Source organism: Laccaria bicolor, genomic scaffold (genome assembly GCF_000143565.1).
Source record: "Laccaria bicolor S238N-H82 LACBIscaffold_5 genomic scaffold, whole genome shotgun sequence".
NCBI lineage: Eukaryota > Fungi > Basidiomycota > Agaricomycetes > Agaricales > Hydnangiaceae > Laccaria > Laccaria bicolor.
This window is the reverse complement of record NW_001889876.1, coordinates 555,352-582,123: the sequence shown is the minus strand read 5'-3', so window position 1 is coordinate 582,123 and position 26,772 is coordinate 555,352. Positions and strand designations below refer to the sequence as shown.

At 48.1% G+C, this 26,772-nt stretch overlaps 13 protein-coding genes across 13 annotated transcripts; 5 read left to right on the top strand and 8 right to left on the bottom strand.

Annotated features, from left to right (window-relative positions):
- Nucleotides 1-853: 853 nt before the first annotated feature.
- LACBIDRAFT_313616 (uncharacterized protein) lies at nucleotides 854-2,293 on the bottom strand (the record flags this gene model as incomplete). Its single annotated transcript, XM_001877306.1, has 6 exons — nucleotides 854-940; nucleotides 996-1,430; nucleotides 1,481-1,758; nucleotides 1,803-2,112; nucleotides 2,167-2,213; nucleotides 2,263-2,293. 6 exons carry the CDS (start codon nucleotides 2,291-2,293, stop codon nucleotides 854-856), a joined length of 1,188 nt encoding a protein of 395 aa, XP_001877341.1.
- A 197-nt stretch (nucleotides 2,294-2,490) lies between these two features.
- LACBIDRAFT_232261 (uncharacterized protein) lies at nucleotides 2,491-6,315 on the bottom strand (the record flags this gene model as incomplete). The annotated part of the gene is made up of 16 exons (XM_001877305.1): nucleotides 2,491-2,721; nucleotides 2,780-2,933; nucleotides 3,054-3,230; nucleotides 3,291-3,458; nucleotides 3,511-3,660; nucleotides 3,723-3,899; nucleotides 3,948-3,985; nucleotides 4,032-4,064; nucleotides 4,116-4,393; nucleotides 4,488-4,657; nucleotides 4,709-4,991; nucleotides 5,039-5,673; nucleotides 5,721-5,754; nucleotides 5,814-5,835; nucleotides 5,891-6,110; nucleotides 6,161-6,315. 16 exons carry the CDS (start codon nucleotides 6,313-6,315, stop codon nucleotides 2,491-2,493), a joined length of 2,925 nt encoding a protein of 974 aa, XP_001877340.1.
- A 1,206-nt stretch (nucleotides 6,316-7,521) lies between these two features.
- LACBIDRAFT_313614 (uncharacterized protein) lies at nucleotides 7,522-9,735 on the bottom strand (the record flags this gene model as incomplete). Its single annotated transcript, XM_001877304.1, has 10 exons — nucleotides 7,522-7,559; nucleotides 7,612-7,762; nucleotides 7,813-8,108; nucleotides 8,171-8,324; nucleotides 8,381-8,969; nucleotides 9,022-9,119; nucleotides 9,170-9,207; nucleotides 9,260-9,542; nucleotides 9,592-9,604; nucleotides 9,662-9,735. 10 exons carry the CDS (start codon nucleotides 9,733-9,735, stop codon nucleotides 7,522-7,524), a joined length of 1,734 nt encoding a protein of 577 aa, XP_001877339.1.
- A 730-nt stretch (nucleotides 9,736-10,465) lies between these two features.
- Nucleotides 10,466-13,481, bottom strand: LACBIDRAFT_313613 (uncharacterized protein; the record flags this gene model as incomplete). Its single annotated transcript, XM_001877303.1, has 10 exons — nucleotides 10,466-10,642; nucleotides 10,691-10,810; nucleotides 10,866-11,024; nucleotides 11,079-11,366; nucleotides 11,425-11,713; nucleotides 11,771-12,066; nucleotides 12,115-12,903; nucleotides 12,962-13,022; nucleotides 13,082-13,318; nucleotides 13,375-13,481. The coding sequence occupies 10 exons, from the start codon at nucleotides 13,479-13,481 to the stop codon at nucleotides 10,466-10,468; spliced, it is 2,523 nt and encodes an 840-aa protein (XP_001877338.1).
- On the top strand, nucleotides 13,434-15,561 carry LACBIDRAFT_293048 (uncharacterized protein; the record flags this gene model as incomplete). The annotated part of the gene is made up of 7 exons (XM_001877675.1): nucleotides 13,434-13,504; nucleotides 13,595-14,033; nucleotides 14,104-14,272; nucleotides 14,293-14,405; nucleotides 14,434-14,700; nucleotides 14,877-14,933; nucleotides 14,983-15,561. The coding sequence occupies 7 exons, from the start codon at nucleotides 13,434-13,436 to the stop codon at nucleotides 15,151-15,153; spliced, it is 1,287 nt and encodes a 428-aa protein (XP_001877710.1). The 3' UTR covers nucleotides 15,154-15,561.
- Nucleotides 15,562-17,013: 1,452 nt separating this feature from the next.
- LACBIDRAFT_313610 (uncharacterized protein) lies at nucleotides 17,014-17,452 on the top strand (the record flags this gene model as incomplete). The annotated part of the gene is made up of 2 exons (XM_001877674.1): nucleotides 17,014-17,100; nucleotides 17,171-17,452. 2 exons carry the CDS (start codon nucleotides 17,014-17,016, stop codon nucleotides 17,450-17,452), a joined length of 369 nt encoding a protein of 122 aa, XP_001877709.1.
- Nucleotides 17,453-17,532: 80 nt separating this feature from the next.
- LACBIDRAFT_313609 (uncharacterized protein) lies at nucleotides 17,533-17,998 on the bottom strand (the record flags this gene model as incomplete). Its single annotated transcript, XM_001877302.1, has 3 exons — nucleotides 17,533-17,646; nucleotides 17,696-17,900; nucleotides 17,949-17,998. 3 exons carry the CDS (start codon nucleotides 17,996-17,998, stop codon nucleotides 17,533-17,535), a joined length of 369 nt encoding a protein of 122 aa, XP_001877337.1.
- Nucleotides 17,999-18,423: 425 nt separating this feature from the next.
- Nucleotides 18,424-19,400, bottom strand: LACBIDRAFT_313608 (uncharacterized protein; the record flags this gene model as incomplete). Its single annotated transcript, XM_001877301.1, has 3 exons — nucleotides 18,424-18,450; nucleotides 18,506-19,108; nucleotides 19,161-19,400. The coding sequence occupies 3 exons, from the start codon at nucleotides 19,398-19,400 to the stop codon at nucleotides 18,424-18,426; spliced, it is 870 nt and encodes a 289-aa protein (XP_001877336.1).
- A 160-nt stretch (nucleotides 19,401-19,560) lies between these two features.
- On the bottom strand, nucleotides 19,561-20,938 carry LACBIDRAFT_246810 (uncharacterized protein; the record flags this gene model as incomplete). The annotated part of the gene is made up of 7 exons (XM_001877300.1): nucleotides 19,561-19,818; nucleotides 19,866-19,957; nucleotides 20,007-20,116; nucleotides 20,168-20,260; nucleotides 20,312-20,407; nucleotides 20,465-20,561; nucleotides 20,611-20,938. 7 exons carry the CDS (start codon nucleotides 20,936-20,938, stop codon nucleotides 19,561-19,563), a joined length of 1,074 nt encoding a protein of 357 aa, XP_001877335.1.
- Nucleotides 20,939-21,476: 538 nt separating this feature from the next.
- On the top strand, nucleotides 21,477-22,284 carry LACBIDRAFT_231873 (uncharacterized protein; the record flags this gene model as incomplete). Its single annotated transcript, XM_001877673.1, has 4 exons — nucleotides 21,477-21,707; nucleotides 21,852-21,977; nucleotides 22,029-22,090; nucleotides 22,140-22,284. Coding segments are annotated over 4 exons (564 nt in total), but the record flags the coding sequence as incomplete, so codon positions are not given.
- Nucleotides 22,285-22,376: 92 nt separating this feature from the next.
- Nucleotides 22,377-23,426, bottom strand: LACBIDRAFT_324019 (uncharacterized protein; the record flags this gene model as incomplete). Its single annotated transcript, XM_001877299.1, has 5 exons — nucleotides 22,377-22,563; nucleotides 22,616-23,081; nucleotides 23,102-23,123; nucleotides 23,204-23,354; nucleotides 23,386-23,426. The coding sequence occupies 5 exons, from the start codon at nucleotides 23,424-23,426 to the stop codon at nucleotides 22,377-22,379; spliced, it is 867 nt and encodes a 288-aa protein (XP_001877334.1).
- A 235-nt stretch (nucleotides 23,427-23,661) lies between these two features.
- LACBIDRAFT_192550 (40S ribosomal protein S2) lies at nucleotides 23,662-24,824 on the top strand. The gene is made up of 4 exons (XM_001877672.1): nucleotides 23,662-23,683; nucleotides 23,841-23,972; nucleotides 24,024-24,570; nucleotides 24,623-24,824. Exons 2-4 carry the CDS (start codon nucleotides 23,863-23,865, stop codon nucleotides 24,737-24,739), a joined length of 774 nt encoding a protein of 257 aa, XP_001877707.1. The 5' UTR covers nucleotides 23,662-23,683; nucleotides 23,841-23,862; the 3' UTR covers nucleotides 24,740-24,824.
- A 251-nt stretch (nucleotides 24,825-25,075) lies between these two features.
- Nucleotides 25,076-26,725, top strand: LACBIDRAFT_324016 (uncharacterized protein; the record flags this gene model as incomplete). The annotated part of the gene is made up of 2 exons (XM_001877671.1): nucleotides 25,076-25,133; nucleotides 25,189-26,725. Coding segments are annotated over 2 exons (1,593 nt in total), but the record flags the coding sequence as incomplete, so codon positions are not given.
- Between the last annotated feature and the right edge of the window lie 47 nt (nucleotides 26,726-26,772).

Here is a 26,772-nt window from a genome sequence, read left to right as displayed (position 1 = left end):
CGACGGAAAATTTTGATTACGTAAACAACCCTTGCACACATATGAAATGGGAAAGAAGGAGCTAGAAAGTCCCTCGTTTTCGTTTCCCTGGGTCACTAGGAATAAACCTATCTTCCGTAACGGTCCTTGAGCTGACATCCTGCAATCTATCCAACAAGGATTGGGATGGCGTCTCCGCTGAAAGTCGAGGAGGAAATCTTGCACCAGTCGCTCGTGCAGCACCCTTGATTGACCATTCACCTCCTGGGGGGCCGTCGTCATCAAGTGATGCATGAAAAGTTTGGACTAATTGAGGAGAGGAAGAATGCAGGCGACTGAGAAGTGAGGGTTCGGGAAGGCCCGCCACACGGTCACTCCCCTTGCGTCGCTTTGGAGCCCTTTGGCTTTCGTCGAATGCACGTCTCGATGCGGAGTCCGCGGGATGGTATGATGGATGACTTGATAGAGGATTAGTGGCTTGTTGACGTTGGTTTAGCAGGGATCTATTCATCTGAGGATGGCCATTATTTCCATGGATATGATATGTGAATGCGCTGTTCGTGGCGTTTGTGTCACTGGGAGGAAAGGTCGCAACAAGTAGTTCGTTTGAGGGTACAACCGGGAGTTTCGCAGGCGCCAGAGCCTGCTCAAAATAAAAGAGAAGATGGTTGCATGAAAACAGGACAGAAAAAAGAGTAGTCCATTGCGAACCCTTATACGCTCTTGAATTTTTTGCTTCAGATCTTCGGAGAATGATACATTAATTTCTGTGTCCAGCTTCTCCAGCACGCGGACCAGATTCGGCGGTACGATCCATGTTGAAGATTGTTTACGCTGTATGTGTGAATCAATATCGTAGGGGAACCTCGCATAGTTATCTACTCACAGCAATACACGTGTCGAGTAGCCATTGACAAGCATTGGCTGACCTTGTCTGTGAGAGATTTGTAAATAGTAGCGTCTATCATGAATAGGAGGTAAGGACCGAGGGCGAGATATGAAAAAAGAACGCAGACCTCGAGTAAGAACGGACACGCTTCTACTATCCGACTTTTTAAAAGCATAAAACGTTCGTCGTTTTCGGGGTTTTCCTTGCAGAACGCAAGAACATCAGCTAGATTGTGGATAACCCAAAGCCGATCGTCCACTTCTAGCTTCTGTAAAAAGATTTTGCCAATCAAGGAATTACAATAATATTGTAAGAGGTCGCATGAAAAGGCCGTCTTGCTTTCCAGCACTATGAAGCCTGCAAGCTGAAGGTATGGACGGGCTGTGGTTAGTTCCGCCGGCTTTCTCGAGTGTGGATCGTGGTCAAGACAGGGCTTTATCTTCTCAAGCAACATACCCAGAAGTACCTGCCCACGAGGCGAGTACTTGTGATAAGAGGGCAGTGACAAAAGTAAGTCTTTTACGATGACATTGACGGTGTTGAAATTCAATTTAGGTATCGCCTTGGACGTATCAAAAAACTCCATCGTTGGAAAGCATCCATGCCACTTACTGTTAGAAGGCTACTCAACAGAAGTTCCTCGGAAGGACTCCCCGCAACTGCATGTCGTATCACGGTTCGTTTGGCCTCTCCGGAAAGAAAAGACAAAACCAGCTCCCTAAGACGATCACGGATTTGCTTTTCTTCTTCATCCACGCCTTCGTCGGGCGGAACGATTTGATCACAAAGGACGCCGAGGGTGACCTTGGGGTCCATGTCCAGGTGCTCCGTTAATGCTTTCTTGACCACAAGCACCTCATCGGGTTCGTCTATTTGTCCAGCAGAGTGAACTGTGTTGAGTGATAGAATCACCACGACGGAGAATGGAACTGACCACTTTGTAAGAGTTGTAGGAGGACATCCGCATTTCGCTTGATCCACTTGTTCTGGGCGTCTGAAATACGAGAGATTGCTGCATAACCTTTGATCCGAACCTGGAATGTTGTTAGTAACTTTGATATATGAAGGATATATGCCACCTGAGGGGATTGGTCTTCACACAAATCGTAAATTGCATTGATTGCCTCTTCTTCCAGCTCAGGGAAATCGTTGAATAAGGAAGGAATGTTCCCCGCAGCCAGGATTTTGAGAGCCGGGGAGCCTGAATGGCTGGAGACAATCAGCTTCTTTAATGCTTCTCGTCTCTGGTAATGATATCTCATTATTACCCGGAGCAAAGTGGAATGTCTAAAGCTCACCTGAATACCGCTCTTGTCCGGATTGCTTGCCGCTCTCCGGACGAGTTCTTCATGATAAGTGAGAAGCAGCCGCAGGGAATGAAATAATGGATTAACCTTTGACCTCCCTATCCTCGTTCATCTCCATGTCTGCAAACAAGTGGGAAGAAATGCTAAGTTCGTCCAAGTTGTCACCTCATCACGTCTTCAACTTGAGCTCTCCCTCATAGGTCACGTGGAGATAACTTTCTTCTAGTTCGCATTCGCACCCTTAAAGTAGTTACTTATTACAAACGTGCCATAAAAGAAAGACTAAAATATAAAGTAAAAGCACAGGCCAACATATCAAGCGACGTAGTTGATAATCCCCTGTCTCTCCTCCGAGACCATGAATAAAGCCTCGAATTCATCTGATGTTTGACCTATCACCCCGAACGCGTTTTGCAAGGTTCGCCCCAATGACTCAAGTTCTTGGGTCACACCTTTCATGGCAAGAGCATAAGCAAAAAAGAGAAGCTGGCGTGAGCCTTTCACGTCACGATTCTTGACGACGTCGAGTCTCCGAATAGCGTCTACCTATGGGTATTATCCCATCAGCTCATGGAAAAACCGGGTAAAGGGAGTGGCAATCTACCAGACGTTGCCTGGACTTTTCTACCGGGGGTAGATATGGAGGAAGCGGGGCCTTGAGGCGGAAGGCGGAAGCAAGAGTCGAAAAACTGAGAATTATGTTTCCAACCATTTCGTGCCGCTCCTTGTTCACAGGAACAATGAAATCCTGTCTCACACTCTAACAGAAATCGCCCGTTGTTATCTAAAGTCAAATCGAGGCAAAAAGCTCCAACTTACCGTATACCTGATTATATGGTGAGAAGTTCTTGGCATTTTCATATAGAGTCAAAGCTCACCATTCTTCTCGAGTCGTGACGCAACGCATGCTGTGCAGATTGTCTAGAATCGCTTGTAAACCCGTCAACACGTTACGATATAGTTGCACAGGAAATGGGCCCTTGAGACGAGGCTCATGCTGTGCCTGAGCTAGGAGTGTCTGCAATTCAATCAACTTTATTTGCAAATGCAATTCCCTAGCAAAGAAAATCTAGGCTGAGCGAACAGTCGGGGAAGAAAAAAATCATCAAACGCACATGGACATGAACTCTTGGATTGAATTGTTTAATCGTGTCGTTGGCACCCTTCCGGGCAGAAGGGAAATTTCTGAATCCTCGTTGCACTCATGCTGATGATGATACTCGGGGGCAAATGAATTCGAAGCCACTAAACGAGTATAAAGCCACCCAATATTTAAACAGAACCTTTCCATCTTCTATAAGCAACGCAGCTGCTTGAAAATATGAAAAACTCAACTCTCCAAGCGCCCTACTGAGCTCGCGCCGAGCCTCTGCGGGCCACCAAAATCTTGAAATAAATGCGGCCCATAGGACGCCAACGGTAACGGCAAGTGCACGGTAAAGCGCCACATCAAGCACGGAGACATCTTTTTCACGAAGATTGTAACTGGAAATGAAGATGGGTGTTACTCAGAAATGAGTCAGCGTGTCAAACAGAGAAATACACACCAGTAAAGACACGTTAGGTTATACGTCAGGAGAACAAATCTTGAGGCCGAAAGATATTGGGGTTTGACCACAGCAAAATAGAAACAGGGTAACGAAAAAATGAAGCCAAACACGGCTAAAAATACAGCGTCTTCAGGAAAAAAGCTATACGTCGCAGCTGCGACAGCTGCCCCAAATCTAGGAGTAAGATGAGATAGAGACTTCAACAGGTCTACTAGAGCGCACAGTGTTCCAAGGACACGCTGAAGGCTGAGGTAGTTCGTCTGAAGTCAATTAGCTCGGATTAAGGGTAATTTCAATGTCACCTACGGCGCCGATAGTTGGGGAGATGACAATAAAATACTGCAAGCAAAGGGTAGATCAGAGACAAAGAAAAAAATAGATATCTCTCACTGAAATCAAAGCCCAGTCACCATAGTATTTAACAAACGTGGGACGAGTCGCATCGAAAAAAGCGGGGGCAGATAGAATGGCAGTTGCCATTCCCGCTTTGATAGCGTATTTTGCATCTCTCTCCGTCAAGCGAATACCAATCTCCCATATGGTGCGCTTCATCTTTCTCCAAAACGACAGCTTATCCCTTGAGGGAGTCTGAATGGTATTTGGTGCATGGGGCCGAACTTTGGGAAAGAATGGATGGGCAGCTCTGTGTTCTGGAATGATGTACACTGCTGCATTGTTGAATTAACACTTGGGCTGGAAAGAGCGATTGGCAGCACGTACAAAGAGTCCTTCTCAGACCAGACCTCCCTTGAGAGGATTTACCAGACTTTCCCCAATGTCGAATATTACGCAGTGTTTGTCCGATTCTAACAAACACCTTCCACCAGAAAGATCGTTGAACGAGTCTAGCCTGCTCAAAAGTGTATATCCTTTCCATGGCATCCACGAGTGATACCAATTCCCTGGCAAACTCTTGCAAGGTAAATATGAAGCTGTAGAGAGTGATGACACAAAGAATGAATAGCAGTGATGAATGACCTTACAAGTAAACCAGGAAAACGTGCTCGTGATCGGGTCCAGTTAACAAACTGTTTTCCCCGTGAACAGTGTTTTGGGGATTAGAACTTGAAGTATGATTCGCGTCGCTTCTCCTGTACAGTCGAAGGACAGCATGGTTTGAGGTACTCTCAAAGAGTACCAAAGCGCGGTTGATGTCGTCTATAAGTTCCGTGAATTCATGAGGCGTGATTACATCCCGTTTCCGTTGAGTAACAGATTGTGACTTCAGAAAGGCGTCCCTAAGCCATTGGAGTGTGGAAGTGCAGGCTCCCTAAAGGTATCTTAGAAGTGTTTCCGTGATAGATAGACTTTACTCACAGACAAAGCCTTCAAAGGAGGCCCAAGTTCTTCAACAAGATCGCCAAACATCCCCACAGCAGTGCTCAACATTGTGATCTCGTCCTCTTCGACAATCTGGCCTGTGGTATGTACAGCACTGGCTTTGCCGAGTTTCTTGTTGTTATCACGAGTAATTCCCGCTTTCGTCAAGTCATATTGAAGGCGCGTACTGCTCCGGAGGCCATTGAGGTGTTGAGCCAAACGGTTCATGCTATCCACCGCATCCTCATAGCTCTGTCGACCAGCATTTCTTGTTTTGTTGCCACGATCACCCTTTTCACCAGGCAATTTTCGGCGAAACCACTCGCTTTGAGCTTCGCTGAGGTCCTTCTTAAGTGTCGTAAAGCTATCTTGATGATCTTTGACTGCTTGTTGCAGATTTCTTAAGCTCCCCGCTTGCATCCCGCTCTCGTTTTCCAGAAGGAAAACGTTGGTGAGCATCGTCAAAAGGGTTGAGAAAGAACCAAGTGTCGTCGTCAAATTAGTTTGAAGATTTGATGTTGCAGATTGAGGCCAGATGAAGTAACAGACCAGGTTTGAGACGGCAGATCCAAAAAACACGATCGTAGAAACCTGTATAAGTGTTTCTAAACCACCTTCCTTGACCAGACTACGGTGGAGTCAGGCAGGCAGCGTAATAGGACTTTCACTGCTTACACGACAAATATGATGATGGCAGTCATGCTGCAAGCTTGGCATGAAACATGGGATTTAGTAGATATGAAAGGCAGAGGTAATCAAGCTGCTTACCAGTGTTGAACGATGCGTTATTCTGCCATTGACGTGTTAGAAGGCATTGCTTTACATAAAGTGGCTTCTCAACGTACCATCCACACCTTCATCCAAGCCACTCCGCTCATACTCAATCCAATCCAGGCAACGGCAACAATGTCTGCAAGCCACTCCCAACCAGGTTTCAACTCCAACCACCAATACATAGACATTGAAACCAAACAGACAAGCGAAGAGTAGAGTAAGCCCAATAGGCAGAAAAGGTCTGCCTCGACCATCGCGCCCATAGTTTTGGCAGGGTTAAAATACACGGCACTATTTAAAAAATGGTTGGAAATATTCTTCAGTCAAGTTGCCAGACTCACATCGTTGCGACCATATGCCCACTTGGGGATGGTTTACGCTCTCCAGGACCATATGACGTTAAGTCGCTGATGAAACCGGATAGGTATGGAGAGAATGTAAACAAAGATGCGATCAAGTACGCGATGGAGCATTTCAAAACGTTGCGGTGGGCCATGGAAACCTTCAGAAGATGGTTGAGGAAGCGGGTTGGACCTCCCACGGACGGGCGGGTTGTGGTCGATGTATCAGAGTCATTGGAACCGTACCCCCCGATGACGTCATCAGTGCTCATTGGTGGTTCCTTGAAGGATTCTGACCGTTCAGCAGCAGGAGATTGAGCATTTACAAAGGAGGTGGGATTGGAGCCTGGCGACATGGCAGGGCTGCCACCGCGTTGTCCTGATGTGTGGAATGGTGTTCGTGACTTCTCAGGTAGCCCTTGAAGAGAAGTTGAGGGTCGCCCAAGATCCTCACATGATGTCATGGGCTTGTACCATTGTTTTGGCGCCTGCTGAGTGGAGGCGTCTGGTAATGGCTGGACCCCATTTTCCATTAGCTGCGCAAAGACAGTCCAGCGGTGGTCCGATTGCCTTCGTAAATCATGAAGCAATCCAAGATCATTTTGCGGGGATGGAGACCTCCTGCGGGCAACAAGAGGGGATGAAACGCTCCTCGTTGACCTCGTGAACAGGTTGCTGAGATTTGATTCGCTGCCTGCTGGGCTTTGCCATCTGGTATAGTCGAAAGAGTCCAGAGAGCCAACGACAAGCCGAGGGTCGTGAAGAATGGGGGAATCGCCGAGAGGGGAAGGAATAGCATCGCCCGGCGATTGCATGTAGTACAAGTTGAATCGTGTTTACCGTTGGAGTCCTAAAGGTGAAAGTGTATGGGCATTGACTTCAGTGGTTCGAGCAGAGTCGAGGCAGGTGTCAAATGTTTTGCTCGTCAACAGACTACTAGCAAACAACGGAAGTTAATTACTCTGTTGTGAAATGATAGAGTATACATAAAAAGGCAGCTACAGATACAGTTCATGTAAATTATGGGCTAGTCAAGTGCTAGTCGAAGAGCGTAGAGTGTACGTCCATATATCGTCCGTGAAAGAATATTGTCCGTAAGTCCGTTGTTCTAATCAAGTCGTAAGATTAAGTCCAATGTCCATTATGGTCCAAATGTCCTAAAGTTCGTGAACTATTGGGAACGAAGGAGAATGCAGAAATCCTCTAGAAGGCATCGAAGAATTCCGGAGCCCGCGCAATCCACGTTCACATTTGAAAAAGAGGAAAATACTGATAATGAACGTGTCAAAGATCCCCCGGGTTGTCCGGGGGAGAGGATTTTGATGTTTCTTATGCAGTTAGCCCTGAGCTGCCTTAACCGACTAAGACAGCCGCTTCTGGAGCTTCGAAAGAGCAGGCGCTGTGTTGACAAAGATGAACAGAATTGATGGCGGAGTAAACGAACCACAAACCAATGATTGGAAAGCGTGGAGCGAGACGAGTCATTGCATACAGGAGGGTTCCCAGGTCGTTTCGCACGTCGGTGCAATCTATCAGGGGCCAAGAAGCCTCAAGAGTATCCAGTTCCCCGACAATAATGTCTGCGACAGACCACCAACAAGGCTAAAAGATTGTTGAAAAAAAAGCTCAAATTTGAATGTTGTGAGACTGACCGCAATGATAGGCTCCAGAAAACCAAAATCTTGCTCTGTGATGTGCTTGATGATAGCTATACAAGCTCTTGCAGCTTGAGTACACTTCTCAAACGAGACAGTGACTTCCTCTGCAAATGGGCGATGCATGTGGATGATCGCCGACTGTGCAATTGTATGAGCAACAATCAAGCTATGCTTTTCCTCAGGAAGAACAACATCCAGTTGATGGACAGGAATCAAGGTGGACAAGAAGAGAGTGATTGTGTGTTCGAGGCTGCGCATTTTTTCGGTGAACCTCACAGAAGGTTTGGTGCCTATCAACCATCAGGTAAGTAGTTTATCTCTTGGAGGCCGAATGACGGGAGGGGAGGGGTACCTGGTGTCAAATCCGTTAAGAGATGATCGGCCTGGGCGAACAACGTTGAAGCCTTGACTCGCAGAGCAGGAATAGAAAAACCGCTGGGGGACATAGTCCCGGCCAAGAACGATTGAATAGTTTGCATCGGATTAATATTGGAATCGATATAGCCCTGTGGGTCATAACGAGGTCAAAAACCGTGACAATCCATGAAAAAAAAAAACTAACTATCTCATAATCCGCTATTTCCTGGGGCCAAGGGCAGTGAATGGCATTTTTTGGATCGGGACCATCTTGAATGATGCAAGGCTTTCGAAGCACGACTGACCAGCAGCGGTCAAGATTATAAACTTGCCAGAAGGTAAAAATCCTTTCGCCTTCTTGAATGTCAAATTTGGAAGGTTTGAGGTCAGTCTCCGTACAGCCGTTCAACAAAAAGTTTTGAGTTTCTAAGAAAGAATTTCTTCCAAGGCCGATTTGCACAGCTAAAGCGGCAGCCGCATTTGCATGGTAACCCCCTTCCAAAAGCCGTCCAGTTGAAAGAAAGTACAGTGAAAGAAGACAAGACGCCTGAATGACATCAATGACCTTGTTCTGAAGCCGTAGGGCTTCTGGGAGGGCAATGAGAGCTTGTTGAAGGTAGTGTTCTTCGTGCTGACAGAGCGGTTCGGGTCGAGAGACAAAACAAGCCCAAAGATAGACGGCGTTCATAAGTACGGGATGACGCTGCTTTGGGCCAAGACTGAGGCTGTCCCGTAACTGGCCCATATGAATCGCAAGACCACATTGACGGCGATGCGGAGCAAAGATATCCAGCCTAAAACGGAATTTAGAATGCTGCCATTCTCACGGAAATCAGACAATCTCACAGCATCTGCCCAAGCTCAGGAGGAGGATGGAAGGGTGGCTGGTGGTCATCGAAAAATAGCGGCGTAACAAACGGGGAAGGGATCGGAGAAACGATACCCTACAGATTATAAATTGACGAAACTTAGGAGACGTGCCTGCGAAGCTTACCTGCACATGAGACCAATCTGGGGGGGATGCGGGGGACTCTGAAAAGACAAGTTAACAGAAAGTGCTTTAGCCAAGGCTAGCCAGACCTACCAGAGGGGAATGGGGAATGAGAAGCGGAGAGATAGGAACTCTCGGGTGAGCCGAACGAAGACGAAGACGACTCCGAGTGACAATGAGTATGAGGATCATACAACATCACTGACGACGCAACATAGTCAGGATCTTCAAGATCCCGTATCCTTTGTTCCAATTTTGCTACAGTTTCGCGAAGGATCTGTGTTCTCGTTTTCCCTTTTCCGTCATCATACTCGCAAGCCTCTCCCTTCTTGGCCTTGATACACTGCTGACACGCAGGCTTCGCTCCGTCGCATCTCTGTAGAAAAGGTCAGCGGGCTTGATGGGGCGAGCTATCGGCTCCTCACCATCTTTCGCTTACTAGACAGTGAGCATCGTCAGTGAGCAACACAATGAAGACTAATGATCCAAGCTCACCGGCATCGCAGACATGCCTTCCCTCTCTGCAATGTGCCCTGCGTGGCTTTATCCATAGAGGTGTTGTTGGACATTAAAGGGAGATTATAATATTATATACAGTGACACGGGGTAGATTTGCTGGCTCCAGAGCAAAGGTCGCAGAATGATGGGAGAGCGGCAGACGTAAAGAAACTAGAGGGAAGAAGAAGAAAGAGACATAAAATGGCGAGAAGGGAGAAACGGAAGGTTGAAGAAAGAAGTTGGCAGTATGGTAGGGCCATAATATACTGAGATCGTGCTTTTTTGGAAGCACAGCCCTCAATGACACTTCTTGATCACGGATCCTACGGGATTTCTGAAGCACTTTACAGTCTGAAGCTTCCTCCTGATTACTCGGACCCTGCGCTCCTGCTGCGCTTCACGAACAATTCACAGGTGCAGGTTGATGCATCCAGGGAAGGAAATTGCTTCCTCTGCCATGCCAAGCTATTTCTTTCGCTTGTTTCATCCCCACGTGCTGCATCCCATCATATGTATCATTTCTCTCTCTCATCAGTCTCTCATCACGGTCATTTCATCCCGCAAAAAAACTCTCTCTCTCTGCGTGAAGACTTATGTCCAAGTCAATTGAATTTCTTCGTACAAGTAGCAACTCCCTCCCACTCAATTCCCACTCACCATCAAAACCAATACTCATGCCGTATGTCCCGGTAACGGGGCTAGTCTGACACCACAAAACAAACGCCTTATTCAAACTGTATCAGCACATAAACGTGAAAGATGTAGTCTAAGTGCACCTGAAAATGGCCATCCCCGATCATCTTAGCCAGAAGCCCCGATCGAATTTGAATGTGTTCTGGATGAAAATGTCGCCAAAGGTGTGGGGTGAGCAACATCCGAAAATTGCTGTTGCTCAGTTCTCTTCTCCCTTGCATGCGCTTGACGCACATAAGCATATCGTTGGAAATGGTTGAGAGCTTGCAAGAACAAAACCCCCACCTGATTCATCTTCAGCAGAGTGATCCGGAGAGATAAACTCACACTCACAGGATACGCGCGGAGTTGGTTAAATAAATCAACCGTTGCATCTCTCACCCCTTCTCGTTGGTGTAACAGGCCAAAACCGAGATACAACAAACCCCCCCCATGAGGGAGCCAAGACAGGAGCTAAGGGATAAACCGTTAGATAAACCTGATAATGCATATCAGAACAAGAACTAGCCTCCACCACTTGATCGTAAGACCTGACATTGTCTGCAAGAGTACGCATGATGGCCAAAGTCTCAGCTTCTGTGATATTCTTTGTGTATCGAAGGCGAAAGAGCTGATGGAGAACATCAAAGCCTTTAATCGCCAGGTTTGCTTGGTATTTGGGGTAATCCTGCCCGCTTCTAAGTCAGCATAAAGTCAAAGACAACAGCCGTTGAGTATGCACCGTGACAAGATATTGATAGCTATTTGTTTTTCGCCACGCTTCAATGCGATGAGCATTGGCCATTAATTCCTTGAAGCATGTAGCCTCGTCGCCGAAAGCGATGCCGCCTCCAAGATGTGGGAGTCTACCTGGACTTTCTGAAAACAAGGAACTCGGAAAGCCGAATTTTGTGGTACCCGTTGTCTCTTCTTCATACCGAGATGCGAGGCGAACAAAACGCATCACATATTCAGTAAATCTGGTACGTACTAAACTTTCACCAAAGTGGTCTTCAATGGCCGCACGTATCTGCCAGTCATAGGATTGAGCATCAAGTGTCGCTGCAAAATCGATGAAAGGAACAGACGTCTTCGATAAACAATTTATCGGCATTATTGTCCTTGGCAGCAAAGTCAGACTTTGATCCTTCCCTGGTGATCCTTGCAATGTCGTCCTCGCTGCCGACAGAGGATTCAGTCTTCAGGGTACCCGATCGGGTGATAGTGGGGGCACCCAATCCTACAGTATTCGTTGCTGGATATGTCATATGGATATCTTTGGCGACGGTGACGTTACCCGAGCCAATGTCCAGTAGCAAATCCCACTGACGCGACGACTCAAAGATAGGATTTGTCACTCCCGCAATGTAGGCAGGGCTGCAAAAAAAAAAGATTTAGCTACTTGACCAGGTGATTGAGCTGCGCTGAACTTACACTGCCTCCCATTCATCTCTATTGTTCAAATTGGCATATGGAAAGGAACGTTCAACGAACCCTCTCAACACGGCTCCGCATCCAGAACCAAGTGCGCAGGCAGAAAGAACGAAGCTTGAAACTTCTCCGGCAGGCCGTTTGTGTCCCAGGAAGATGATACGCTTCCCGGTGACAAGTGCGTTGAACAATATGATGATAGGATGAGTCTGTGGACCGTTTGTATGCAGGTGAGGGTGCAGGGGTCCGGAAACCTGCTGATAAGAAGAAAAGACTTTGATAAGGGTGATTAATGAGTACTGTGGGTTCTGTCACACAAAGCGAGTCGACTGAACAATGAAACCTACATCTCCAACTTCTTCGGAAAAAGTGGCTAATGGCATTTTGATTGGCAAGTGGTGATCTTTATACGCCACAGAGGTATGGTAGAAATGGGTATCTTTGGCCATCCCAGAACGCAGATGTGGGTCATAATAAGAATGTGATTGCTGAGGGTTAAGTGGTCGATATGTTTGCTCTCGACCATGAGTTTGGGATGAGAATGAAGACGCATCCGTTGACCTGCGTTTTCTGGAGGAGCTAACCAATGTGTTACTTCCAACAAGGGACAGGAGACTACTCGAATCTCCTGCGTGACCTTTTGGGACCAAGTCCAACCCACTTTCATCACCAACCCAGACTGCACTTCCGCCTAGCGAGAAAGATGAGTCTGAGGGTGAATTCTGTGAATGATTTTGACCAGGTTGCGGGACACCATTTTCAAAATCTTTCTCTGGTTGTGGGTCCTGCCTTTTGATCCGATTGTCATCCTGACGGCGGTCTCTTTCTCGATTCCTCATGAGGAGCCCATCCTCAAAGCTCGACGATGATTCGTTAGAATGAGAGGATTTATGCTTAAAAACGGCTTTCGAACCGAGGCTGGAGTTACCAAAGCCCCAGCTTTGTTGAGAAGCAATATGAGAAAACTTCTCTGCGAAGATGTCTTTACGTTCCGAAGAACGCATAATCAATTTTTCCTGTCGAGTTAAGATAGGAGCCCCTGACAGGTCCATGGAGTTGACGGCATCAAAGAGGCGCGCGAGGCAGTCTTGGGAAGGGTCCGAAAAATAGTCGTCCAAAGCCATCAGAAGGAATGGCTTCCATTATTATGAAAAATTTAACGCCGATTTCAAAATAAATGGTAGGTATACTCACCTTGAAGATTTGGATGAATGGATGACGCGTGCAGATCGCAAGCGCGAGCACTTTGGCTCCCCTATTTGAGTTGCACGAAGAACATGGGTTCAGCAAGACATGAAAGTGGTATAAACCTACCGATCTAGCGACTTGTCATGTTTGGTTCTAACCAGGTTCAACACACACAGAAGTTCAGGCTTGTCGTTTTTAACGCCGTTGACCTCGCCACCTGGAAGTCCGACTGGTGATACCTCAGGCGTATCCAGGGCGAGTACAGGAGAGATAGTATTGAAAGGTGTCTGGTTGAGAAAGAAAATGGTCCAGTCATCCAGTTGGGTCTCGGCGCCGTCTGGAAGCATGGACATTGCAAGAACACTATGTAGATTACCATAAGTACTATAAATTCAGGGTGTGAATGAATCAAATCCGACCTTTCATCGATACCTAAAGGCTGAGGAAATTGATACTTGAGCTGAGCACCTTCAAAGATATGGAACTCAGCAAGCAGGACGAAGGAGCAGTGATTGCCATTTCCCATTGGACAGTACTACGTGCAATTGGGTAATTTGAACCTGAGTTTGTTGGGACTGAAGTATCGAATAATCAATTATTAATGTTTGGCGATGGCATATGCTTTCAACATCACTGTAGACTAAGTATTGTCCCCAACGACAACAATGTCCCAAGAAAAAGCCCAAATGACGCTAACCCGCCTCAAAAGCATTGGGGTTGGTGTGGTGCCAAGTCTTCGTCTTCGTCGCCTGTGTCTGGTACTACTCCCAAGTCTACTGAACCCTCGACAACTCCGAAATCTTCACCACCACCAGGACCCAAAACCAAAACGACCCTCCCAGCACTTTTGCTGGATAACATTCTTAAGAAGAGCACGCATTTTCCACCTAGGTCGCCTGTTCCTAGTTCAAGGAGGGAGAGGGAGGAGAAGGCCCCGGCTTTTTTGTTTGAGTCGTCAAGTGGGAGTGGGAGTGAGACGCTCATACAGGAGGAAGAGGAGGAGGATGAAGAGGATGAGGAGAGCGTGCAAGTCCCAGTTCCTGTGCCGGTGTTTTCGTATACGTCCTACACCACACAAGTCAACAACAACGACACACTCTAATTCGCCTTCCCCATCGCCTACTACACCCCGAAAAGGATCTTTGCAGGCGCCTTCGCCGTCACCCTCCCCTTCGTCTTCGTCTGATGAGATATACCAGGCTTTCGTACTTCAGTGGGGTTTTGCGCAGGGACCTGGACCGGCAAATTTGAACCATCCTGTTGGTGGTGTGGGGGAGAAGCTGAAGAAGGGGGGTGTTGTTGGTCGGGATGAGTATGGTTTGTTGGTTTGGTGACAGTACGATCCCCCTGCAGTGAAGTACGAGAAGAAGTCATCCCAGAACTCACAAAGGCGTACCTCGCTCCTTCCCTTCATCTCAACGATATCCATCCCAACCACCCCGCAAAGAACGTAGATTCCAACTAAGACTGGTAACGAGAACCCACCGCACACGCCCGCAGATGACCCCCTCAAGCGCCATAGCGCTCATAGGCCGCCCCCCGACGCCACTGACCCTTTCGCATTACGCTATGCTTTTCCTATTCCCTGCAGCTACACAACGCACATCTATATTCGTGGAAGCGACAGCCCGCATAACTTGATTATACCTCAAAGTTCTCATTTCGTCTTTGTTTCAGACGACGAAGCGCTGGCGACCACGGAAGCTCTCAAGGCGAAAATGGAGGGGATAAATTGCGAACGAGAGGTGCAGATTTTGGCTGAAAAGACAGCATTGTCAGAAACCACCGAAGCCAATTTGACATATGCAGGCAATACGACGGCTGCAACAGCTCTTGCATCGCTAACCTCCAAAGAGAAGGAAAGAAGTGCACGTGCTGGACCATTTTATTGCAAAATATTTGCTTACTTATTTTCGTTCAGATTGAGATAGAAAGGATCGTATCCTGCCTGCCGCTCGAATTTTGCGGTAGTGATCCAGTACGTTCTTTCGCCTACTCTCCCAAGACCCATCTTCTTATGTCAACAGAATTTACGCCGCAACATGGAAGGTGCCTTCGAAGGCTTAAGAAATGCGCCTGGCAATACCTTGAAATGTCGGTTCTCTTCTACTACAGCGTCGCCGACTCAACTCCCCGTGAACTTACCGCCCCCTCAATTCCGCCTACAAGAAACTTCGTCGAGCTCGTATTCCCATTGACCAAACAAGGTCGGCCGGTTTCGTGGGCTGGCCATCAAATAAAGGACCATCGGTGGCCTCAGCGCCCCAACCTTTGCAGTTGCCTATTCATCCTCATCCCTAAGATCAATGGTGTTGATCACGATTTCTTTTGGAAGACATACGCGGATTTTACATGTCTCACGAAAACAGTCTCCCAACAATTGTCGTCATCCTGCGCTCCTCCGACTCCGACCCCCTCCGGCACCCAAACCCTTTTCGTCTCATTCCACCTCTCTCATCCCACGCCGTTCGAGCGCCCGAGCTCTTCCATCCACCCATTCAACCCTGATACTCTCCTACTACGAAAGGTCGATTTTCAGCAACCAACGAACGAAACGCTTCCTCCATTCTGGCCCTTGACCACCCAGTGCGTGGTTCATATATGACATCGCAAGGAAGGGTCGGAATCAGTAGGAGGCAGCGGCTGAATACGCGCGCCTCGTGCGTCTCTGCGGATTGTCTAACATGAAGATCTCTGTTCCCCGTGCAATGTTGGAATAACACGTTGCTTTCAGGTTCAGACCGTGGGTTTTCGAGCCTCATGCTAGGTTTGCAGCTGAGTCTGGGGGGTGGTGTATATCGTTGAAGCGAAGGATGAGGTGGAAGGTTTGTCGTTCTATTTCTATCTTCACATAGATGTTTTAAGAAGAACGACGCAGGTGCCAACGCACGTACCACCTCACCCCGCATCTAACTTACCATCCAACACGCCTCACAACATTCACGCAAACAACGCACCTCGACCCACTACGCAGCTTCGCTTTCTCAACCGTACGAATCTTTACACGCCGTGGTAAGTTGCGGAGTTGAGCCATCGTTCACGCGTTTGTTGGGACGAGGGCAGGCGCAGGGAAAGACGCAGGAGGAGGCAGTGGAAGTAGAAAAGGGGACACCGATAACGAAGAAGGGGGGATAAGCGGATGAAGGAGGAGAAGGTATGTTTCATCTTTTGTTACTAGTAAGGACTGATGATTGCAGGGGGTAGTTAATGGAAGGGAACACGACCTTCACCGTCGTCTTCCACCATGACACTGAAGCCTATCATTCACCAAGAATGGACGAACGATGATGATGACACACGACGACGACGACGAACGACCGCACATCTGCCGCGATTGCACCCCCCAACCAGCGGGACAACACTCCCATCTTCCGGCTCCACCACCTCACCTCCCTCCTCCTCTCGAGCCCCACGCCTTTGACCTCGCAAGGCTGCACGGCTGTGCCAATTGACACTCGCACTGCCCTTGCGAGGTTGCTTGGTGACTTTTAGAGCCACACCTGCACAAAAGTTTGTGTCCCCGGGTTTCTTAAAACCTTACCTGTACCCATCAAAACAACGACCCAAAGCCAATTGACGCAGTCCATTCTTTTGCTGTTAATACTTACATTTTCTACAAACTTTACACCTTCAATTCAACGACGACGCTCTACCACACCTCCTAACAGGTTTTCCTCATCACCCTCCAACTCCGATAGTCTTTCTTTCGTGAGCTGAAAGTCGGAAAATGATACCTCCATAAAATCCGTGGCTGGTGATGATTGGTGGCTCTGTGCTTTTTGCAAAGCATGATCTGCGTATTTGTAGAGGCATTGCCACAGTACATTTTTCAATTGATTTTCGAGGCATTTCAAAATTCCCAAGTCCAGGCCCATGGGAGGTGCCCATGCAAAGACAATACCACTGCTGCCTGGGAGGCTGAAAGTTGAGCCCTGCTCTGCCATGGCTTCTCGGAGCTGATTGCACATCCAGCAGCACTTCTTCACCACACCAATCTTGTTGGCATCCTGCAAACCAGTAACCATCAGTAACCAGCACAATTAAACGGGAAGGTGAGCATGACCTTAAGGATACGAACAAGCTTGTGTGGTAACATAGTCTGCACTTTAGAGCACTCTTTGATAAGTGCCATTAAGATGGCCTCTGCATGTACTGTCCCCTTGAAATCATCACCCATCTGTTCCAGACTTCTGATCTCCTGTGACTGTCTCATAGTTCCATTGTCACAACCTCTTCGGGCGCTTTATAGGTGGAAAGTTCTGCGCGGAGGGTTTGGTGGTTCGCCCCGTGGGATGGGATGCGGCCTGCGCAGATGTGGTGGATTGTGGCGGGGGGTTTGTCAAGGGACCAGTTGAGCGCGAGGAGGCGGACGGGAGTGGGAAGCTTGGACGTGGGTTCGAAAAGGGATTGGTGGTGTTGGCGGAGGTGGTTGGATGCTATTGGGGAGGCACAGGCACCGTGTATCAGAGGGCGTTTGGGTTAGGATATGCAACATAGCGCATGTGGGAAAAAAAATCCCATGCTTGGGCTCGTGTGGTTTGTGAGTCCGAAATCTGATTGGTTTCATTGCAGGTGAGTTACGAAGAGGCGGCTAATAAGTGAGGTGTTCTCCGTTGACGTTGACGTGGTATTGGCTTTGTCTGCATGGATTTCAGTGGTAAAAGCCATCCCACCCATATTGCAAGTAGACTCTGGTCAAAGGCATGAGAGAAGGGATAAGTTGATCACGACCTTACTCACCAACGTAGGGAATATGATATATGAGTCACGGTAACCCTGTATCCACTGCTCTTGACGTTGAGCAAACAAAGCGGCGGCCGCACTGTGCGACACACTCGTTGTATTCGTCGACACTCTGAAGGGGGGGAATGGAACACATGAATGTGTCGTGGTTTGACCCAATGTACCGCACCCTTGCCCAATGTGTCGTCGATGCTCGTACACACTGTTTCCAATGTAAGGATAGTGGTAGTCGATCAAGGACGGCACATACCTTGTACTCATGCAAATGCTCGTTGAATGGAGACGTTGACGGCAAGCCATTGTGCTTGGCAATAACAAGCGGCTCGATAGCTGCTCGGCGGGGATTGAACCGCGGAGACGGGAGCGTGAACTCATCGTCCTGTCATCGTCTTAGGTTGACGGTGTAGGTGGCAACATACCAAAGAACACCTGGTGGTTGGACGACGGGCAGGTCGCTGGAAGAGAGCCTTGACGTAAGGAAATAGTGCGAAAGGGGGCCATGGTGCCATGTCTGGAACCAATTGTAAAAAGAATCAAAAATCAAAAACTCTCACAAGTAGAATTACAGAAATCATACTATACTACTGACAGCATCAGATCATCTTTAACAGGTCCAAGAATTTTGGGTTTATGTGAATGCTCAGATCTTTCAGAGTTCATACTTTCTATTTAAGATAATGAATCTCAGGCTCACTCCGTGAACACTATGGAAGAGCAAAATATTGTTACTCAAATGGGTTGGTGCGACCTGCCTGCGACAGATAACATTTCAGCTGAAATTTTGATTCAATGCTTGAGTTGCCTTACTTGAGAGTCTCCACCACGGTCCGCGCCTTCACCACAACCACACAACCAATCATGCCACCAGCGATAATCCTGGACTTGAACCTCATGACCAGAACCGCCAATGGTTGTATTTGGCGGTGGGGTTGAAAGTGGTGGGGATGATGTTGGGGGAGGAGGGGTTCGAGGGGGAGGAAGACCCAATGGTTTTGGAGGCGGCAGTCGTGATGTGGGGGCCATAGAAAATGAAGAGGCGAGGTGGTTTACTGGTATCGAGGGATCTACATCTGGTAGCTTGGCTTGGTGAGAGTCAGAGAAGGGGGAAAGAGACTCGGGGGGACCAGCAAAAGGGTTTTCCGTAGGTGTATCGTCCAATTCTGCGTTTGAAGGGGTAGGACTGAGATTAACGTCGGTCAAGGGGAGGGTGTCGACGGGATCCAACACCCTATGATTCCCCAGGCCATCAGGAACGCTAATGGAAGGGTGCTTAGATTTCCTTCCTGGCCAAAGTAAACTTGCTCGTCGGGATATATCACTAACAAGGGAAGGTTGCGTGTTCGTCTGTTGCGTCGACTCCCGTGCTGCTTTCCGTCGTTGTCGCTCAGTAACCTCCCATGCACGAAGAGTCTGAGGCAAGAATTTAGTTGTGTTGAATAACCTCGAGCGAGACGTTACGTGCCTCTTCTACACGACGAGATTCAACGGCTTCGTCATTTGTCGGGGGGTATGCTGCGATGCGAGATGATTCTGCCGCTTCGTCGCTTCCGGAATCGGTGTATTCTCGCTGCGACTGCCTCTCCTTTCCCTTGCCTTTCGTAAAGAGAGCAAGGTCATCCACAGTCGAAAAATACTGCTCACGCGCGTTATCCTGCGAGATGTCCTCCTCCTGAATGCTACGAGGGCTTAGGGAAGAGGACATAAGCAGTGAAGCTCACTCCAGGACGGGGAAGTTCAAGAGGACGTTGTTGATGGTTATTGACAACGCCTTTCCAATTTATTACAAGTTGCTCTCCAGAAGCGGTCAAGAGGTATAAGCTAAACTTCGCCCAAATACATTATTTAAATGTCCATCCAGGTCATCAAAACCGTCCTTCCACTTTTTTCGTCGGTTGCATCATGCTTGCATCATCATACTCCGAATTATCGTCCGCAAGGTAGTGACGAAGTCCAGACGCCTTTGGTGCCGCATGTTGCAAAATTGGTGTGTTGAGTTCGTCGGAGAGGTCGCGGCTGCCATACAACGTGCTCTGCGGGCTTGTCCCGCTCTGGTTCGGCAACGATAAGATCGACGCGCGCGCAGTTTCTCGCATCTGCAAAAGATTTTGGTGGAATGCATTCTGAACAATAGTTAGATCTTGTCCATACAATCGGACATGGTACTAACCTGCTCACGCCAGTATTGAACCCGCTTTTCGCGCTCTCGGTCTCGTTGCTTTCGATGAGTCACAAATAAGCCGCTTAGAGTTCCCGCCATTCCTGCAAACCGTCGTTTTATAAAACATACCGAGATTGGGAACGTACTCACCACCAAAAATCCCAAGAGCGACAAGAACATACACCCACACACCAAAGTGACGAGGAGTTGCCGCGCTGGTTCCACAAACACCAGTGGAAAGACAGTTCCACGAGTCGCATCTAGCAAGGGTTTGTAATCTTGTGCCATCCCATGCAATAATTAAAACACACTCTTTGTCGGCCCCACATGCCGCTCCGAGAACCTTATTGGTCATGCACACTTTCTTGGCCGAATCACAATAAAGTCCGATGCGACAATTCCCACTGACCCGATATATTTAGTCATTTTTTGAAGTGGAGTTGGGGTAGCCATACCGAGACACGATGTCTGGGAACTCTCCAGACACCCCATACGCGATATAAAATGTATTCTCGACAACGCAAAGGTTATTAAGGGTGGCGTTTGCCCACCTGAAAAGGAGAGTTAGTGAGCATAAGATATGTAAATCGAAGAACAGACAAGCGTACATGCATTGATTGTTGAGACAGACTGAGCCGTTGAAGTTGAGGCCACGGCCACTGGTATCGGCAAGTTCTTTGAAATTTGGTGGGCCCTCACATTGATCTTAAAATTACAGAGTGAGATGGTTTGGCGACAAAGTGTAAATAGTTACCATCTCGGTTCAGCTGACAGGGACTGCCAACTGCTAGAGCAGGCTGGCAATCACTTCCCTCGTCGGGGCAAAATTGACCTTTGCTGCATTTAGGGGGGAGATCAGCACGCTGAGCATATCCAAATGGAAAGTCGTCTTTGCGACATCTTTTAGGAACGCAGGTGCCGTCAGCATCTGAGCAGAAGGTAACGGAGTTGCATTCGCTCCAGAACTGATTTGTGCCCGCCTGCAAACGGCTGTTCTTTGTTGAGCAGGCCCCGCCTTTGTTGACGCTTCCGGCGAGACAGAAATGGTATAAATATAAAAGAAAGAGTGCAGGCGTCAGCATACGCATGTTGAAGAGACTTGAAAGGAAGGAAAGAGGAGAATTGTCACACCCGTTGCTGCGTAGGGTCACACCTTAATTACTTACATAGAAGGGCATGCCGCACTTGCAAAGGCAATTGTATCTAGACCAGATACGACAGCTATTACGACCAAGATGCCCTGGCGTTATGTACAGCGATGCTAGAGAACTGGGGCGAAGGTGGTCTGAGGCTAACCATTTATGTTGAATGCTCACAGCCACCATGAACAACCTCCTTTGCTTTCCTTTCCCCGCTTGAACAGTAGAGGGAAATTTAGAATGTTCGTCGACTTCATAAAATCTTTGATCAATTTATTTTGTGGGCCACCATCGTCAAACGAATCCCCAGGATACCCACAACAGCAACAATCAGGATACCCACCGCAGCAGCAACCGGGATACCCACAACAGCCCCAACAGGGCTACCCAGTACAACATCCCCAGAGGCCGGAAACACACCAGGTTTTTCAATTTTGCAACCTCGCTTGAGCTCTCCGCTATAGATGTTGATGACTGGTAAAAGGAGCAGAACCAGCATCAAATAAACCAGGGCGATGACCATTACACCTCTCTTCGAGCTCGTGCAAACGAAGAAGGTAATAGCATGGCCCGCGCTTTTGAGGAGAGCCACCAGGCCTACTCTCGCGGAGATGGAGCACTCGCAAAGCAGCTATCAAATCAGGGCAAGGACCATCAACGCAGGATGGAACAACTCAATAAAGAGGCAAGCGATTGGATATTTGCGGGTCAGGTTCCTTCTCTCTTACATGGCGCGAAACTGCCTGCACTCTTATCTGACTCTTATTCATTATTCATTGTTGCGATGACTCTAGAAAACAACAAGGTTAGAACCACCTACCAACCTCCATTCTTGCCTCTTCTCAGTCCCCGTCAGAACCGCAAACCCGGAGAAGTAGATTTGCATGGGCTTTATGTGAAGGAAGCAGTAGCACGTACTGATCAAGCTTTACAATCAGCAAAAGCAAGGGGCGATACTCAGCTCAACCTCATCGTTGGTAAGGTTGCAACTGAACTTTTACATTTAATCTATAAATTGCGCAAATTAGGGAAGGGACTTCACTCCAAGGGGGGGATTGCCAAGGTTAAGCCTGCCATTGAAGAGCTCATGCAAAGGTATGTAGCGTGTTGCTAAGTTTTGTCAGATATTCACTATACATTCTAGGCATCGGGTGAATGCCGTGTTGGACCCCAATAATGCGGGAGTGCTGATTGTGCAAATAAACTCGAATATGGGAGAGCACAGCGTCGGACCTGATGAAATTTCACGTTGTTTGGAGCGCAATGATGAAAGCTGTATCATTATGTAGACCATTGGCACGATAACAAGTCATATTGCCATACAGGAAGATAGGTGTAAATGATATTTAGTGATTTAACCCATAACTCCGAAAGGCACCACTCATACGTCGAGACCAACCAGAACAAAAGCGGGGTTCACCTTGAACGGGGGACTCGTAACAACTGAGCCTCCAACATACATGAGTGAATGCAAGAGGCCACCCAAGTTTGATGACGTCCTCTCCAATACGATCACAAGACCATCACATTCCAGGCTTTCATCCGCTAGTTCCAACAATGCAACAATACTGGAATGATAACACTGTTAACCATGTAGGTTGACTAAAAGATAGGGCGTACCTTTCACGCAAATTCACCGTTGCGGCACTCTTGCCATCAACATAAAGTATTTTGGGCTTTCCGGGCAATTCAAGAACAACTCCGTCAAAATCGGCACCTAAACTGGGGGCAGAGATAGAAACGCCTTTAGCATAAGGGAGGGCATCATATCCTTGGTGAGGAAAGACTGTCATAAGGAAGTCAAGGGCGTCTCTTTCGCGCTTCGGATAAATATGTGATTGTGTTTTCGGGCTGAAGTCACTACCGCGGTCAGGAGTTAAAGGGGGAGTTGACGAGTACGAGTTGTGAGATCCATTCCTGTGTGGGATCGTTCGAGGACTTGATCCGGTGGAAGGAAATTCGGAGTAAGAGATAGTAGTGATAGGCGCACTCAAGCGGGGATAAACGATGGATTTGGAGAAAGGAATAGATTCTGGAGAGGAAGAAATGGAACCGGAACCATTGGAAAAAATAGACGCTGGACTGCCTGTCACACAGTCCAACGACCCTCCGTCTGGAGGGCATTTTTCTTTAGGAACGTCAAAAGCACCACTTTGACAAAAATGAGCCGTTAGTGAATGGCAGATGATAGTGGGCAGAGAAACTCACCTCGGGCCCTCCAGAGAAAGTAGTGGAATAATAGTACTTGTTCTCTGTGCCTTGGAGATGGCACACCGCAAGCACACTAGGCTCGTTGTCGAAAGTAGCAGCCCCATCCCCAACGGTTTGACGACCGTTGCTGAGGAGTAACCTCAGTATGCTTGAATACAAAGTTAGTGCTGAAAACTTACGTGGGGCAAAGACTAGATTTCTGTTTTGTAAAATTGGACATAATTGATAACGACATAAGCTGCCAACTTGATAACTTTGAGGAGGTGAGGGCTGAGCAAAGACTGCGATGCAAAAGTTTGCGATAAAGGCTGTGAATTCTGTGGGAATTGGTTGGGAGCAAGGGTTGGCGATTTACCACGTTCAATGTCAATGCGCTGACTCAGCATTGACTAATCACTTCTCACGTGCCTCTCTCCACCCAATTTTACCAGTGCGGTCTTGAAGCTCATCACTGCCGAAGACAGCGATCTCAACACTGTAAGTAGCACTTTCTTCCTTTTGAACGACCCCAGAACTATTCTTGAGCAACTACGCGGCTTGTCTCATGTACGGTCATTTCATCTTTGTTCTTTATTTCGCTGGATGGGGATTATCTATCTTCGATGACGTTCCGCTAACTTGGCTTTCCTCTCAGTACACTTCCGACGATAACAATTATGGCTGACGCTGCACGAGGACGAGGTGGATTTGGTCGTGGACGGGGTGACAGAGGCAGGGGTCGCAGAGGGCCCCGTCGCGGAGGTCGCAAAGATGAAGACAAAGAATGGTGAGCATCTTTTCACCACCTCACCGAACTGCGCACCAACCACACTATTAGGGTCCCCGTCACGAAGCTTGGTCGTCTGGTGAAAGATGGCAAAATCAAATCGATGGAAGAAATTTACCTTTTCTCCCTGCCCGTCAAAGAATACCAAATTATCGACTTCTTCCTCCCCAAGCTGAAAGACGAAGTCATGAAAATCATGCCTGTTCAAAAGCAAACTCGTGCCGGACAGCGAACCCGTTTCAAAGCTTTCGTAGCGATTGGGGACTTTGAAGGTCATGTTGGGCTTGGGGTTAAATGTGCCAAGGAAGTTGCGACGGCAATCCGTGGTGCTATAATTCTCGCAAAGCTATCTGTCATTCCCGTGCGGCGAGGATATTGGGGTGCGGCTCTTGGTGAACCCCACACTGTGCCTTCGAAGGTCAGCGGAAAAGTCGGCTCTGTCATGTGCCGCCTGATCCCCGCACCCCGTGGAACGGGTATCGTCGCTGCCCCCGCCTCAAAACGTCTTCTTCAACTTGCTGGAGTGGAGGATGTCTACACACAATCCAAGGGTTCAACGGCCACGATGGGCAACTTCTTGAAAGCCACTTTCGCTGCCGTACGTCCACGGTTATTTAATTTCTTTAAACTTTAACCTGACATGAAAATAGATCACCAAAACCTACGCCTTCTTGACACCCGATTTATGGAGGGAAATCCCCGTGTCGAAACTGCCCTACGACGAACACAGTGCTCATCTCCAGCTTCTTGGTAAAAAGGCTTATTAGGTGATTATGAGCATTGAATTTCCTGTTTTACCCTGTATCTTTTGAGGCACATATGAAAAGATAATGGTCCTTAAGCGCTCTGAACGTGTAGCTAAGAGCGAGTTGAATTCATGGGTTTCTGATCGATCGAGGTATGTGGGGTCTGTATTGCAATGTGCTCATCCACCGAATCTTGTGCCACCTTTGTTATGGCCATGCACCGAGGACATTCCTCAGACTTGCCTCACTCTTTGTCACATTTGGGGACTCGTTCACTAGGCGATCTTCAGCGCACGAAACCTCAAGAGCTGTCTCCCTCACAGAAGTGTAATCGGCGTTTACTTCGTGTGTTTCCAGGTCCGAACGGTGACGTTATGATATACCATAGCTCCCCAGAGACTTTGGGTATTCCACGGTTTGTTTTACAGTCTTATCAACCCAACCTCTCATGACGACGTCTCGTGAACCAGTGGCCTGTGCCCGACGTCGCAACGACTTTCTCTTTCTCGCCATGCAGAAAGCGTCACTAGCTTCGACGGAGAGAACAGAAACTGCGATCTACCTATGTCCCAACCAAAATCTCGCCGACGCTCTGTTTATTCGCCACAGGAACGTGGCGAGATAGTGGAGACCAGAAAACCCATCCCAGAAGTACTCCAATCACGCCGTTACGCAACCGACTTCGGTCTTGGAAGATACGACGTGCAACCATCACCCCTACCTCCCGTGCCCCCACCATATCTGCCACGAAGCTCTTCCACACACCGTGGTGACTCTAATGTCTCAAGTACTGGGTCAACACCCTCATCGCAAGACCCCGAAACTGACAGTTCTTTGTCGCTCTACGAAGATTTTTCTCTAGAGTTCCCCCAACCGCCGCCCATAAGAAGCCCAGTTCTAAGGCGGATGAAAAGTTCGCCGTGGCTAACGGGTCAAAGAACCAAAGCTGTTGAAAAACATCCTATTCAGCAGAGTGCAAATATACGATTGACCTCATCAGTTCAGCGTAACTCTCAGCCATGTTTCTCGCCATCAACTTCTGACTTGAAGTACGCATTCATCGTGGATTTTGAGGAGATGGCAGAAGGACAAATTCACAATCCAGACCACAAAGATTTGGATCTAGAAATGGTTGGCGAGGCGTTGGTCGGCTTGGAAATGAATAGCTTTGTTTCGGAGAGTTCAATTCAGGGCATTTCAGACGAGGTAGGAAACAGCACAATCGCTGGCACGGTCATTTCGGCGGGAGCAGAGCTACTGCGCTGGTCAACATTGCACCGTGTCACGCCACCGCTGGCGACGCGAACATCCATTTCTCCAGTTAACCGACCATTGACGAATTCACAGGATGAAAACACTCAAGTATCGGATAACAGTGATCCCCGAAGTCGACCGCCCCAGACCATTCGCAAGGTCGCAAGCATGAGAGAACAATCGAAGGACAGCGAACTCACAACTATCATTGCCCATAGACCTCTGCCGAAAATAAAGTCACTGAGATTCATTCCTCCTCCGCATTGGGACCATACACCTACATCAGCATCCAATAAGGAAGCCAAGTGTGGTACAGCTCTCGCGAGGCCACCGCCTGGCGCCAACCGACGTGGAACATTGAACGGCGCAGAAGCTGAAAGGTCTCTCCCGAAGACTCCGTATCCCTCTTCGACAATCAACGGAGCGACCCAGAAGCTATCTCATCGTCAGCACCAATCTGTTCCCCTTGCCGGCTTAGGTTTTTCAGATGCTGCTCTTTTCAAGTGTCAGGCTTCCAGACCTCAGCCACTGGCAGCCCCGTTCTCGTATCGCCCATCTCTTAGCGTTACAACGCAAGGGTACAAGGAGGGTGCACTTCCAACACCAAAGTCATTCATTGACATAACGCCTGAACGAGCGACTGCCCCTGTTGCCCTCAGAAAAGAAAGGGTCAAAAGGTTTATCGCCAGGGCAAGTAATGGTGTTAAAAACTGGAGTCGACAATTCGCCAAAAAAACACAATCTTCGGGGTGAAGGCATGGATTCGATTATTTTTTTTTGCTGTGTTTTAGATTTGTATT